Consider the following 14,140-nt stretch of genomic DNA (forward strand, 5'->3'; position numbering starts at 1 on the left):
ACTAGTTGGTATTTCTGTGTGGAGTTTGCATGTTCTCCTCGTTTTTACGTGGGTTTCCTCCGGGTACACTGGTTTCCCCCACAGTCCAAAGACATAGGTGAACTGAATAAACTAAATTGGTCGTAGTGTATGAGTGTGTGTGTGTGTGTGTGTGTGTGTGTGTGTGTGTGTGTGTGTGTGTGTGTGTGTGAATGAGTGTGTATGGGTGTTTCCCATTACTGGTTTGTGGCTGGAAGGGCATCCTCTTCTGTTGGAAAAATATAAATGAATGTGAGAAAATCCAGTCCAGGAGACTCGAACAAGCAGAACAAATTCTTTATTGAGATGTGTTGGTTAGTTTGCAGTCAAACATCACCTTCAAGAAGTCCACAAGTCTGCTAGAGCCTACAGCAGTCTCTAACAAGTCTGCACTCTGCAAGTTTTAAGTCTGTAACAAGTCTAATTTAGGAGTCATCCTAAGCAAGCTTGTCCACCCTCCTGTCTCCCCTGACGGCCCGCACTCAAATTATATTCGAGCCTGGACACGCTTACGTCATTGATGATGCGCTATTCAGTAAGCGCTTTCGCTCAGCACAGCGGAGATTTCTTTAGTTATATATCGTTATATATCGATGCAGTCAAATATTTTGCCGAACAGATCAGCCACTTTTGATGCTCATTAACAACCAAAAAGTCATCGTACTGCAGATTGGTTTCCTGAAGGTGAAGCTGCCGTGCAGTGAGGGGTTTGCGTCTTTAATAATGTACAACAGTTTCGTTCATTGAACAGTAAGAATGATTAATAAATCCATATGAACAGTCCCTTAAAAGTCACTTCTCGTCTTCAGCATGTTTTTATCTGAACCGTGACCAGGCCCGTTTCGCAGATCATTTGTGATGTGTGAGTGCTCTAAATCTGTGCCTGAGCCAGATTCAGAGCACTCACACTTCTCAAACAATACGGGAAACGGGCCTGGGCATGGTTCGGATAGCAAAGTGTGAGTACGCCCTAAGCCGAAGAAAAATTAATGAATAAATAATTATCATTTAGTAACATCATTCAGATAACACCATTTACCATCATTTTGTGGTATTAATTTTGTACTTTATTTGGTAAAATAAATTGCAATAATAAAAATCAAAAAAACTATTACCAATTATCTCACTTTATTAAACCCTTACTTGTTATAAATACAAATAAAAGCTAAACATTTATTACAATACCAAATGCTTTTTAGAGTAGAAACATGTTACACTGACTGGTGCTCTATATTTTATTCTCTTTTCGTATCTCCTCCATCAATCGTATCTCCAGTTGAACACAGATTCCGTTATCAAACAGTCACCAGGACATTGCACTCTCAGAAAGGCCAGTGAGATTATCAGAACAATTTACAGCTAAATTAATCACAGCTGAACTTCAGTACAGAGCCACACACACACAAACTAAAGCATCTAGACATCTGTCCCTGTGGACCTGTTAAAACAGATGTTGAAGATAAAGAAAAAAGGGGCCTCCTGTGGTCATTTACACTCAAATCCGATTAGGGAAACACTCAACAGGTTATCCTTCTGTAGGGTTGATCTGAATATCACAACTATTCGCCATTTTTCAAAGCAGTCGTGACAAGTTTGTATTTTGATATGCTTTTAAAAACATTCAAAGTAAAAAGGCACATACTTCATACTAAGGTCATTTAGTCTTTAGCTCAGCAGTATTACAGTGGTTGTGTTTATGTATGTATGTGTGTGTGTGTGTGTGTGTGTGTGTGTGTGTGTGTGTGTGTGTGTGTGTGTGTGTGTGTGTGTGTGTGCGTGTGTGTGTGTGTGTGTGTGTGAATATAGATGATAAAGCATCAAGAGGATTTTCTGTGCCCACTACAGCTCAAGAGCCCCTACTGTCCATGTTCACACACACACAAAAGAACACATTTCATTGTGTCATCCTGCTTTTCTGCAAAGGTTAATTACATTTTTTAATAAATTTAATTACGCATTGTCCTCTGCCGGGACAATGCAGATCAAGAATGTATTCTTTACTGGAAAGCCTTGTTAAACAGAGATTAAATCAAGTTAAACAATTGTTGCACTGTCCAAAATCCAATGCTGTAATTTTATAAGAATGCACTACAGCTCTGTTCCAAGATCTACAGTGGCTCTCAATAATACTGCTTACATATACAGCTACTCTTTAACACGTAAAAACAGGAAGTAATCAGAATTCAAAATTATGTGTATTTTAATGCTTAACATAAGAGAGATTCAAAACTAAGCAAAGTTATATGTTGTTTTGCTTAGGAAAAAAAGGTTAAATATAAAAAAAGAAAAGAAAAGAAAAGAAAAGAAAAAAGAAGATATCATAATAGAATAGATATTATGACATCATGGCACAAAAAGCTGTTTGTGGAACACATCTTAGAATAGAATAGAATAGAATAGAATAGAATAGAATAGAATAGAATAGAATAGAATAGAATAGAATAGAATAGAATGCATTTGACAGCATGACAAAAATTTATGTTTTGGATCAGATTTTAGAATAGATTATAATAGAATAGATTAGAATAAAATAGATTAGAATAGAATAGAATTGAATAGAAATATATTATATGACAACATGGCATAAAAATCTTTCTTGATACAGATTATAGAATAGAATAGAAAAGATCAGAACAGAATACTTTCATTATGACAGGATGTCAAAAAAAGCTGTCTTGAATAGAATAGAACGGAACAGAATAGACAACATTTTCCACATTAACACATGAAGCTGACTGAAGCAGTTTGCAGTATGCAAAGTCATGACAGAAGCAGTGTCATTTTAAATGAAAGAGAAGGTCTCACTGGAGTGACCTGAGGTTAAGTGTCTTGCTGAACGATGACAGCTCAAACACCAGTTCTAGCAGAGTTTGAACCTACAACCTCACATTTACAGCCCATGTCATTAACTGCTAGGTTATGCCTTTTTATGAATGCCCACTTCATCAGCGGTACCTTATGCTGAGATTTAAATGCAGCTAGAAGCAAATGCTCCCTCATCAGTCTTTTCCTGTGGGAAATAGAGATGCACCTGGATGGGCTGTAGAGCTTATGATTATCAGACGTGACTAGACTCTTTTCCACTTGTGCATCAAGCAAATGAGGAGCTGGATTGGCCCATCAGTGTGCGGCTCTGATGGCAGTCCACTTCACTGATCATGAGTACTCTGTGATGATTTACAGACACTGCTAATACAGACTGCTGTCTCATGCATGCAACACATTGATGCACTAAATCCCAACAGGTCATGCAACAGGCTTTTTAGTGGAAAAGATAATGTCTTTTGCTACACAGCTTCTTTTAATTAATCCTTGTGCATCAATTAAAATAGTTACCCAAATCCATAAAAGGACAAAAATGTCTGTCATTTTATATTTTCTTTTTTTTACACTTTAACACCAAATTTCTTTATCAGCATGTCTTTTAAATTACAGATTGTATTCATCATGACAGTTATTTTTAATGAAAGAATATATATTTTATCTTATTTTCCATATATTGAAATTAATTACAGTATATGGTATAAAATTACAATCTTTCACAAGATCAATGCACTATTATTTTTGTGCAGTCAAAAAACCTCAGAAGCATAAAGCTTTTTCTGTTTATGCATAAAAAATAATCTCGGACATTCAATCTCCAAAAAATAAGATATAAAATAATAATAGTTACATAATTGTAATTTATTTAGCCTGCAGTGCTCAAAAGCAGAAAACGGGGGACGTTATTATTTTCTCCGCAGGCCACAAGATTGCGTGACTTTTGGCTTAAATGTCACTGAAATGTTTATAGGTTTCAGTTGAGACAATTGAAACAAAGATGAATATTAAATTGAAAAATGAATAAAAAGTTAAAAATTAAATTACAAAAAAAAAAAGTATGTTTTTGCATTAACACAGCCTATTAATAAGCAAAATAAATGTCCATAGGGATGCACAAAGATTAATGACTGGCTAGTAGTAAATTATCCATGAATGTTTTATTTGTTTATTATTTAGTTTGTAGAGAAGAGTCGATTCGAAAAGTAAGATTCATGTGACCGGTTCACCACTGGTGAAAGATGCACTGCACTTAACAGCACTAAGGCACAGTATGAAGTAGGGCAAAAAGTGAAATGAATCTTTAGGAAAGCGTCATGTGTCTGACTGGGACATTGTGGAGTTTGCTGTAGGAGTCAGTGGGGGAGAACATGCACAGTTGCGTCTCTTTTTAATCCTGCAGGCGCTCAGCACGCAAGCAGCACGGCCGGCGCAGATAAATGAGGGATTGTAGTCAACTGAAAAGAGGACAAACATGACTCTGATAGGATGCACTGAGAACTCTGACAGGGACAAAAAAGGGCCCATTCACACTCTACTAAGTGAATAAGTCACAAACAGAGAGAGCAGGAAACCAACTGAGAGAAAAAAGACTTATCAGGAGAAAAAAAATACTGCATAGCCAGGGAAGCCACGGTTCTAGAGATGGGAAGGTTCTATTAAAAAAAATAATAATACATTTTAAAAAGCGTGCATAGGATGTGAGTGACAATTAAATCATGAAGAGCTACCCATAACTTATTTGCATCAGTGACCAATATTTTAGATGTAGATTGATTTCTATAAATTGTTTCTCAAGTCATCACCACTGCTCCATATGATGGAGAAAAAGGGATTAAAGTTCTTAATGTCAATCATTGATTAACTAATCCCACATGGGAAATAGCCAAAATTTTCATGGTGTTTAATGTACTCTATTTGAGACATCGTGTTTTCCTAAGTACCCCTGTGACATGTCATAAATATACGTTTCATCTACAGTTGAAGTCAGAATTATTAAACGCCCTTACAATTTTTCAACTTTTTTTTTTTCCCAAATGATGTTTAACAGAGTAAGGAATTTTTCACAGAATGTCTGATAATATTTTTTCTTCTGGAGAAAGTCTTATTAGTTTTATTTCAGTTAGAATAAAAGCAGTTTAAAAAAAAAAAAAAAAAACATTTTAAGGTCAATATTATTAGCCCCTTTAAGCTATATTTTTTTGATAGTCTACAGAACAAACCATCGTAATACAATAACCTGCCTAGTTAACCTAATTAACCTAGTTAATTAGCCTTTAAATGTCACTTTAAGCTGTATAGAAGTGTCTTGAAAAAATAAAAATATCTAGCAAAATAATATTTACTGTCATTATGGCAAAGATAAAATAAATCAGTTATTAGAAATGAGTTTTTAAAAAATTATGTTTAGAAATGTGTTGAAAAAATATTCTCTCCTTTAAACAGAAATTGGGGGAAAAATAAACAGGGGGGCTAATAATTCAGAGGGGCTAATAATTCTGACTTCAACTGTATAAATGTTAGAAAGTCGTGCAAACAAACATATCCATTTAACTGAATGATTGTGGCCATGTTCATGAGCACTAAAATATGTATTTTGCTTAAATATTTGTTGTTGTCATTAAATAGGTCTTTATCTGTGATATATCTATGTATGTTAGCAACTGTATTAGGTGTATTGTAATGGGTAAATAAGTTCAAATGAGTCACTGTTTCTTATAGTAAATATGGTAACAGGAAGCCTTTTTTTTCTGTATTTTTTTTATTTATAAAAAAAAAATATAGAGCAGAGTAAGTAGAGTAAGTACACTACAGTAAGTTTCCATTCAAAGATGCGAAACTTCTGCACAAAACTGGAATGTCACATAAAGCATTTGTGAATAAAGCACCCAACGAGTTGAAGAGAACAAAAACGTCACTTTGTGATAAAACTATTAACAAATATCTAAAAGATTTTTTTTTTATTGGCTGGTATAGGAGAAGCCTGAGGTCTTTTTTCTTGTAAATTGCTTGTGCCTCAGAAGACAAAATGCAACGAAGGTGCGGTATCTTTTGTAAGCGAAAGATGGCTCTTTGGGAGCACAGATGGCTGACAATTCTGGGAGATAACATTTCCAATAATTTACATTGTGGTCAGTCCACTGGTTTATCTATTAATCCCATCATGCCTTTTTTGTTATCACATGATCTATTAAAACAAAATCACATGACTTTATTGATGAGCATGCTGGAATGTATTCGATAAATGGGTTTCCACCGTAGTTTGCGCTCATTTTTTTTCTTATTGGATAAAAGGTTTATCCTACTTAGTATATCTTTTTATGCACATTTTGACATTTTACGCACATCTTGGTGTTTCCATTAACCATTTTTATGTGATTTTCCAAAATGTGCAGAAAAACAGGTTGTGTTAGGTAACTGAGCTTCTAATAGCAACTATATTTTTTACATAGCAACTTATTGCATCTAATCACACTGTATTGAATCCAATCAAATCGAAATCAAATCTTACTGCATCGTGATGGGGTGAATTGTATCAAAACGTATCATAGCTGTAGTAGGTGCTTCATATGTATCTTTAATGTATAATTGACTATGCATTAAATGTGTAATGCATCGGCCTCAGTTCTGAGATGTACATCCTTATTACAATCATACTGAATGCATTTCACATGCTTTAGATATTTCTGCAAACAGCATCTGGAAATAAACAATACTTGATCTTTTTTTTCCTTAGAACTCACTTAACTCATTTTCTGGTCCCAGTTGGCATTACTTATTCAATAACCACTTGCAATCCAGTTTAATCAGGCCCTATCTGTGCTGAAATAGTACTGGAGTGAGTCTAATTTGTGAAGGTCAGCACTATTTTCCTGGGACAATTTACCACATGGAAAGCAAGAGAAAAATAAAACAGTAGTTTAAAAATATGGTTTTAAAGCAATGGAGGCGAAAAAATAAATGAAGAACATTATAAACCAAGCACATATACTGTAATTTCAAAAAGTCTGCTGTTAAAGATTAAATAGTCAAATAGTGATTGCCTGCTGTATCTTCCAAACACATTCAGAATTGCAAGACAGACAACTGCACGGCAGAACATTTATATTAATATTAATGTTGCTTAGAGATTTGTATAATTTGTAAATGTACTATGAAATTTTCGAAATGTGTCATAATTAATTGCAAGTACTATAGTTATATAACAAACTCATTTAACTTTTTTTTAAATCATAAATATACAATGAACGAATCTTAAATCTTAAAATGTTTTGTGAGAATTACCCTCAAAAACAAAATGAATGTGCTAAACAAGATAAATGGTGATGCCTAATTTCATTATAAGTGTATGATTAAAGCTGGCTAATAAAAATTAATCTATAGATTCCCTTTTACAAAATCTTAATGCAATTAAAAATAATTCAAATAAATTATTTTAATAAAATATCTAAATCCTTTAGGTCACACTTTACAATAATGATTCAGTAGTAATGTATTTCTGTCATAAACACTCTCAGGATTTAGTATGGTAATGAATATGTATATGTCAATGTTGATGTATTTGGTCTTGGCGGTATAGACTTGCTTCGCTGCTATATACACAGACATGCCATCTGAGAATATATCACATTGCTGAAAACATAATATAATTGTAACCCCCATAGCAGATCTAAACACAGGTGGAGCTGTGGTGGAGAAAGGTCTTTGAAAACACGTCACAGCTTAAAAAGCGTAGAATGACTCAGGGCTTTTAAACTGATGAGGAGCAAGCTCATTGGCTGCAAAGACGACAGCAATCTCCTTCGCCATGTAGTTAATGAATTAGGTGACTTATCAACCCGTGCGTGCATAGTTTCATGCCAGAAATATCACGTACTAACATGTAATAATGGACAATACTTGCATAGAATTTTTTAATCATTGTTTAACATTCACTGATGCATTATCGTGGTTTGGACTAAATTCATTCTTCCATGGCAGGGCGCCACACGAAAATTTATCCCACCACAGCTACATTTAAGCCTCTCATTAAAAATATTCAGTCTGCTTTTTTTTAATAGTGGGTTATAATCACACCAAATCGTATTAAAAGGTAAATGAACTATAACAGCACAGCACTACAGAACTTTTCTGTAACCATAGTAGTGCTGTGTGTTAATTGTTTAACCCTTTAAGGTGACATGCTGACTGACTGACTAACAGACAGACAGACAGACAGACAGACAGACAGACAGACAGGTGCGTGATGCGTGAGGCCAGAAAACATGACGTAGCTTTCAGTCAAGATGAACACAGTTCCTATAATTACACTTTATAGATAAAGGTCTGTGGTTTTGCATACAAAAACTTTAACTTGCTGGAGTTTATGGCTGTTTCACTTTAGTTCAGGAAGCATCAATGCTGTTCTGTAGGTTTATTGGAGACATTCATAAATATTCCTAGCAAATCTAATAAATGTTGGAGACACACTTGTTACATAAACGCACTAAATCGCACTTCAGCGGTGTTTATTTGAGAGCGCACAAGAATGTGTAAAAGGCCTGCTACAGCTGGAAAAAATTCTAGAGGAAACACTGATTATTAAAATCCAAATTCATGTTCGTTAACACTGGTTAACCCTTAAAGACCGAGACAGCCGCCCGCGGCTAAAAATAAGTATTGCTCTTAAATGTTTAATAACTTTTGATCCGCTGATCCGATTCATACAACTCAAAGATTGGCATAAAGAAGAGAATCTCAGCTTTCCAGTGCTGTATCACATAACATTCGCGGACTTTCAGAGGCTCCGGAATCAGTGCGGTTACGTCATCAAAATTTGACAACGCTGATTTGACAAAGAAATTGGTTCAGATTGGTTCAAACTCGCTATATCACAACCAATAAGCATAGGTTTCGCTTTTGTTTGTGGACCAACAAGCTTTTTGAACAACACGGAATGAGAGATAGGCATACATTTATGCGCGGCTAAATAAAACGCAAAAAAAAATGTTTTGCATGAAATAGTTTTCATACTAAGTACTTTTGCATGCACAGCAGCACAGAAACATGACAAAACAGTGACACAGCAAAGACGAACTGCTGCTCTTGCTGTTTTCAAAAGACGCAAATGAAGGTGCAGCTGTTTGTCTGCATTGCAGACATCCAAATCCATATCCACAGACAACCATATCCATGCTGGCACATAAAACCTAAGGATGTTCCATATTGAATCTAGTTTAGTTATGTAATTATTTATGGTATAGTAAATATTTATATCTATTTTTTTACTGAGGATTTGCACCATGTTTATTTGGACTTTGACACATTATTTATTATTTTCTTATTTTTTTTATTTGTTCATTGTAAGTGGTGTTGTTTATAGTAACTGAAAATATATTATTTGGAAAAAGTCAAATTTGCTTCACTGTTCTATTATTTTGTAACATTTTTTTTTCTGTTTAGTTCATTCCCAGAACTTTTGGGCAAATACATTGTCAGTAAATAAATGCATTTTTTTCCCCCATAGAAAAACGCCTTGGAATAACATTGAAATAAATTGCTATAACTTGCTCAGGGAATTGTGGATGTAGACAAAATTTATTTTGAAAGTATAAAACATTATAGCATGTATTTCTAAAGAAAAAAAAAACTTCATAATGTTTTGTTTGAAATAACTAGAAAATGCCACTTTTTTAAAAAATCGTTTCTGGAAAATTCTGGAATATTTTCTGTCTGTTCATATGTTTTTGGACCAAAAAATATTTTAGACTGGACCTTTAAATGATACAGATTGAAACTTCAGGTTCTCCTGTTTAAAATGATATATGACACTTGAGGCTGACTGCTAAAATAAAAATAAAACTGCTTTTAAAAAAATAATAATAATATAGGCCCATTAGGTGCCCACAAAATACCTCTAGGTCTTTAAGGGTTAATGCACTTTGAGTTAACATGAACTAACAATGAACAACTTAATCTCTAACATTAACAAAGATGATTCACTAAAAAATGTATTTTTCATTGCTTATTCATGTTAGTGAATGCATTAACTAACGTTAACTAAAACAACCTTATTGTACAGCGTTACCATCTTTGGCTTAGTGTGCTTCTTATACTTCAACTCTACAATAAATCCCACTTAGTTTGATCCAGCATCGAACACAATTATTCTCATCCACTTTAAAAGCCTGCCTTTTTGTTCTTCAGACTCTTTTTGGGAACACTAGGGCTTGATATTACTATACTGTAACTGATAATAATCAAACAAAAAACTCTCAAGTTTGAAGAAGGAGTGAAAATGAGGGCGGCTTGGGACAATTGCATATCAAAGCATGAAGAAAATCCGCCCGTGGGGCATGTGCATATTTATAATAGCCGTATAATTAAGATGAAGGATGCTCAGTATCTCAGAGTAGATGTAAGACAGTACTGCTCAGTGTGTGTGTGTGTGTGTGTGTGTGTGTGTGTGTGTGTGTGTATATATGACTCCCACACACAGATGCTGCAATAGTTACAGCCAGACTATGTTTTATCTAAAAGAGCACCATTAACCTTGAGTGCAGAAGCACATAATAAGATTGTATGTGAGTGTGTGTGTGTGTGTGTGTGTGTGTGTGTGTGTGTGTGTGTGTGTGTGTGTGTGTGTGTGTGTGTGTGTGTGTGTGTGTACCTGCGGGCGAATGACTCTTTCGATGTTCCTGAGGGCTGTATCAGGTGAAGGAGGCGAGCAGTCAGGAGTCAAGCCTGTAGAGTCATCTCCATGGTTACCTCGCTCTGCATCGCTGACCGACACATGTGAGAAGTGGCCTTCAGAAAGACAAAACACAGAGGAATGGGCTGAAATTAAAGCCGCTGGATTCAGAACATCGAATACAATGAGCTAGAGGTGACTTCTAGGATGGAATCGGTGCAATAAATGCACATTGAAATGAAAAGGATAATTTGAAAGTCATCAGACTAAAGTGCTACTTATGTCTGGTGCAGCTGAGAAGTAAAATGGAAATAAGTTAAATCATGCAGAAATATATTGAATGCACATTCAGCAATAACCAGAAAAGAACCCTGTGTCTGCAATAGCAGTGAAATGGTTGAACATTAAGCTTGTAATTTACATTCTTTGCACCATGATAATGATGCAAGGACGATGTCTGATGCCGATCACATCATCTTTGTATCTTTGTGTGTGTGTGAATTTACAAGTGTTGGGTTTGTGATTTTTATTCTTATTAAACCGTTCTGTTGATTTCATAAACTCTTTTACTTGTATTTTTATAAGTGTGACACAGTGCCATCCTGAATGAATGAAATTTCTTTTTGGCCAGGCACTAGGACCCAAACGGAAGCTGCTTGGGAGCTATGTATAGTGCAGAAAAAGGATTAACAAAGCATATAATGAATTAAGCTGTGCATGATTGGTGGCTGTCACAGAGTTTTTTAATCTTGTGTTAATCAAAGATCCTGGACATATATTATTTATATATATATATATATTTATATATATGATGCTATCTAAAAATTGGCATACACATGCATGTATAATTTAAAATATAATTCATTTAATGCAATTAATTAAAATTGCTATTTATAAATTTGAAGTAAGCATGATTTATTTGTTTATTACTTTTTTTAAGAGACGTTTTATATAATGGTCTGGGTTGTGATTATAGTGATCAATAAAACTGTCAATGAAACATCCAGTAGGTATGCAATTAATTCCAAACAGAAACAATGCTTTACTAGACAGCAAAAACAAACAATTCAAGAAATCTTCTGTTCCACATTTAAAATCCTAAATTAATTTATAGTAAAGGGAAACATATAATAATAATAATAATAATAAACTTAATTTAATATAGCAGCTTTAAAAGTAGTACCTCAAGGCACTTCACAGACATAAAATGTGCAGTAGTAAAAGATACTAGGATGAAGGCAAAAAAGTAATAATAAAAAAGTAAAACACATAAAACTATAATGATAGTAATAGATATCATAAGATCATTATCATTATCAATAGATCTAAAAAATCAGATAAAAATCAAATAAAACCTACCTTAAAAAGCAAGTTTAAGTTTGATATAGGAAAGTAATACTACTACAAACTATAATTGTTGTATTGCATCTATAAAAGTACCACAGCAAATTAGTTCAATTACTTTCCCATAGAATTTAAAATTTTCTAAATACTGTATTTATATTAAAATAGTATTTTTTTCACGTAAGGCACATTTGCTGAGTAAACAGTGAATGAATTTAAAACCAATTCAACTCTAACAAGAGCACAGCGTCAGAATTTCATCAGTCATCTTTATGTAGCTTGTGTGGACGCTACTGTGCTACTTGCTTAGAATAATAGCTTCGCGACTGAAAAGCTGTTTGATTAAGAAAGTAACGATGTTACCGCCACGCTACTGAGAAATGTAGTTAAGCTAGTAGTAGGGCTGTAACGATACACCAAACCCACGATTCGGTTCGTATCACGATTTTTGACCCACGATTCGGTTCGTATCACGATTTATTTATTTTTTTCGTGTGGGGTGGGAAAAAAAAGATTTTTAAAACTATTTTTTATTAAATAACATTTGAAAAATCTTTATAAACTAAACATCAAAGAACAATATTAACTATGCAAATTATTAACAATATAAATAGCCATATATAAAATAAATAAATAGCCAAAGCTATATCACTTCTGTTTTCTTTGTAACAAAATACTGTTGAAAAACCAAACAGAACTAAACTCCATTGTTTAGATGGTTCAAGCATGTTGAAAATTATTTTTCAATCAAGTTCTCTTACATAGAAAAAGTAAATTAAATAGCTACTAGGGATGCTCATTTCGTTAATTTATCTAACCGACAACCGCCGCTCATTAATCGGTTATTAACGGTTAACTGGTCAGATTACTATTAATTTTATATTAAACAAATTGACGTGTCTATTTTGTGTCTGACACATTAAATATTGCATTTTAAAATACTGATTTATTTTTATATATTAATAGCGGAACAGAACAACAGAGCATCTTCACGCACCTGCAGTGTTTAGCTCAGAAGAGCAGAATAATCTAAATAAAATGAATAAAATAAATAGGACTGCCCTAAATTATTTTCACTTAAATAATTAATTTATATTACAAAACGAAAATACTGACTGATTCTTTTAAATAACCGGCATGGGCTTTTTTTCCAATCATATGTTTTTTTCTTCCGTCAAATAAAAATAGCTGACTTCCTCAAATTGCCCGCTCCACGGAAAATATGCATTTATTTAATGCCCCGCTGTTATTATTATAATCACAAAACCTTTTACATTTTTAATAGAAATCATTATTTTAAAGAATATGTCCTGATATAGCCTAGGTTTCCTCTCTCTCTCCCTCGCGGTTAAGTGCGCGCTGCGTAATGAAAAGACAGCAACAACGCGCGCATATGTAGACTTTTTGTAAACAGTTTTGTTGTTTAAATATGATATTGCATTAATCTGCGTACATGCTTTAAGCTGTAAAATAAAAAGTAAAGCCTATTTGTTGCGTTTATTCACAGATCCAGGTCAACATAAGCGCTGGTTAAGCATCAACAGGTCTGTATCAAACAGCAATATTCTTCTTCCATTTTGCTTCTTTGGCAAATGTGTCTGTAGGCACGGGTTATACGTTATCGTCCCGCAAATTAAGTATGCCTTGCAGTTAAACAAGGGGCCGAAAACGAGGCGCACCTCACTGCCTTTATGTTGACATGGAAAAAAGAAGAGGCGCGGTCCTTTTATGAAACGACTGAATCAGCTGGGTATCGATTGTGCAAAAGTGTTGCTGTCTGTGTTGTTACAATTGTAATATTTAATACTATTGTGATATTCAAGATTTGTATATTCATACAGCTTTGGATAACTTAAAACAACGATTAGACCATCAGAGCGGTGTTAATGCGTCCTGAAGTAAAGCGAAACGGCTATAAACTCCAGCAAGATAGAGTGATTATATGCAGAGCCATATACCTTTATCTCTAAATAAAGTATAACTATAGAAACTGTGTACATCTTAATTTAAAGCTTCGTCGTGTTTTCTGACCTCACGCATCGCGAACCTGTCAGTCAGCACTCTCAAAGGTTCAAACAGAAAGCGCACAGCATGGTTACAGAAAAGTTTGCGCTGTTACCTGACATCTGGTGAATGCCCATCCCTCTCTGCTCAGCCACATTAACAGTGTGAGCAAATCATCGTATATGCGCTGAAAATCCGGCCGCTTTAACAGCATTGGCAATGTTTCTGGCGTTGTCGGTTGTCAAGCGAGGTTAAGTTGGTTTTGTTTTTGATATTCTTGACACA

General features: G+C 34.3%; 1 protein-coding gene across 15 annotated transcripts in view; it reads right to left on the reverse strand.

Moving 5' to 3' along the window:
* The window catches only part of anks1b (ankyrin repeat and sterile alpha motif domain containing 1B), a 315,285-nt gene that overhangs the window by 170,241 nt on the left and 130,904 nt on the right, over window positions 1-14,140 (reverse strand). For all 15 annotated transcript variants that reach the window (XR_015482121.1, XR_015482120.1, XR_015482122.1 and 12 more), the window contains one exon: window positions 10,487-10,623. Coding sequence is in view for 12 of the 15 variants with exons in the window: in XM_087247217.1 (XP_087103343.1) it covers window positions 10,487-10,623 (137 nt within the window). In the remaining 3 variants the exon portion in view is untranslated. The remainder of the gene's footprint in view (window positions 1-10,486; window positions 10,624-14,140) is intronic.

Source organism: Danio rerio, chromosome 4 (assembly GCF_052040795.2).
Source record: "Danio rerio strain M-AB ecotype USA chromosome 4, GRCz13ab, whole genome shotgun sequence".
In the NCBI taxonomy this organism is placed as follows: domain Eukaryota; kingdom Metazoa; phylum Chordata; class Actinopteri; order Cypriniformes; family Danionidae; genus Danio; species Danio rerio.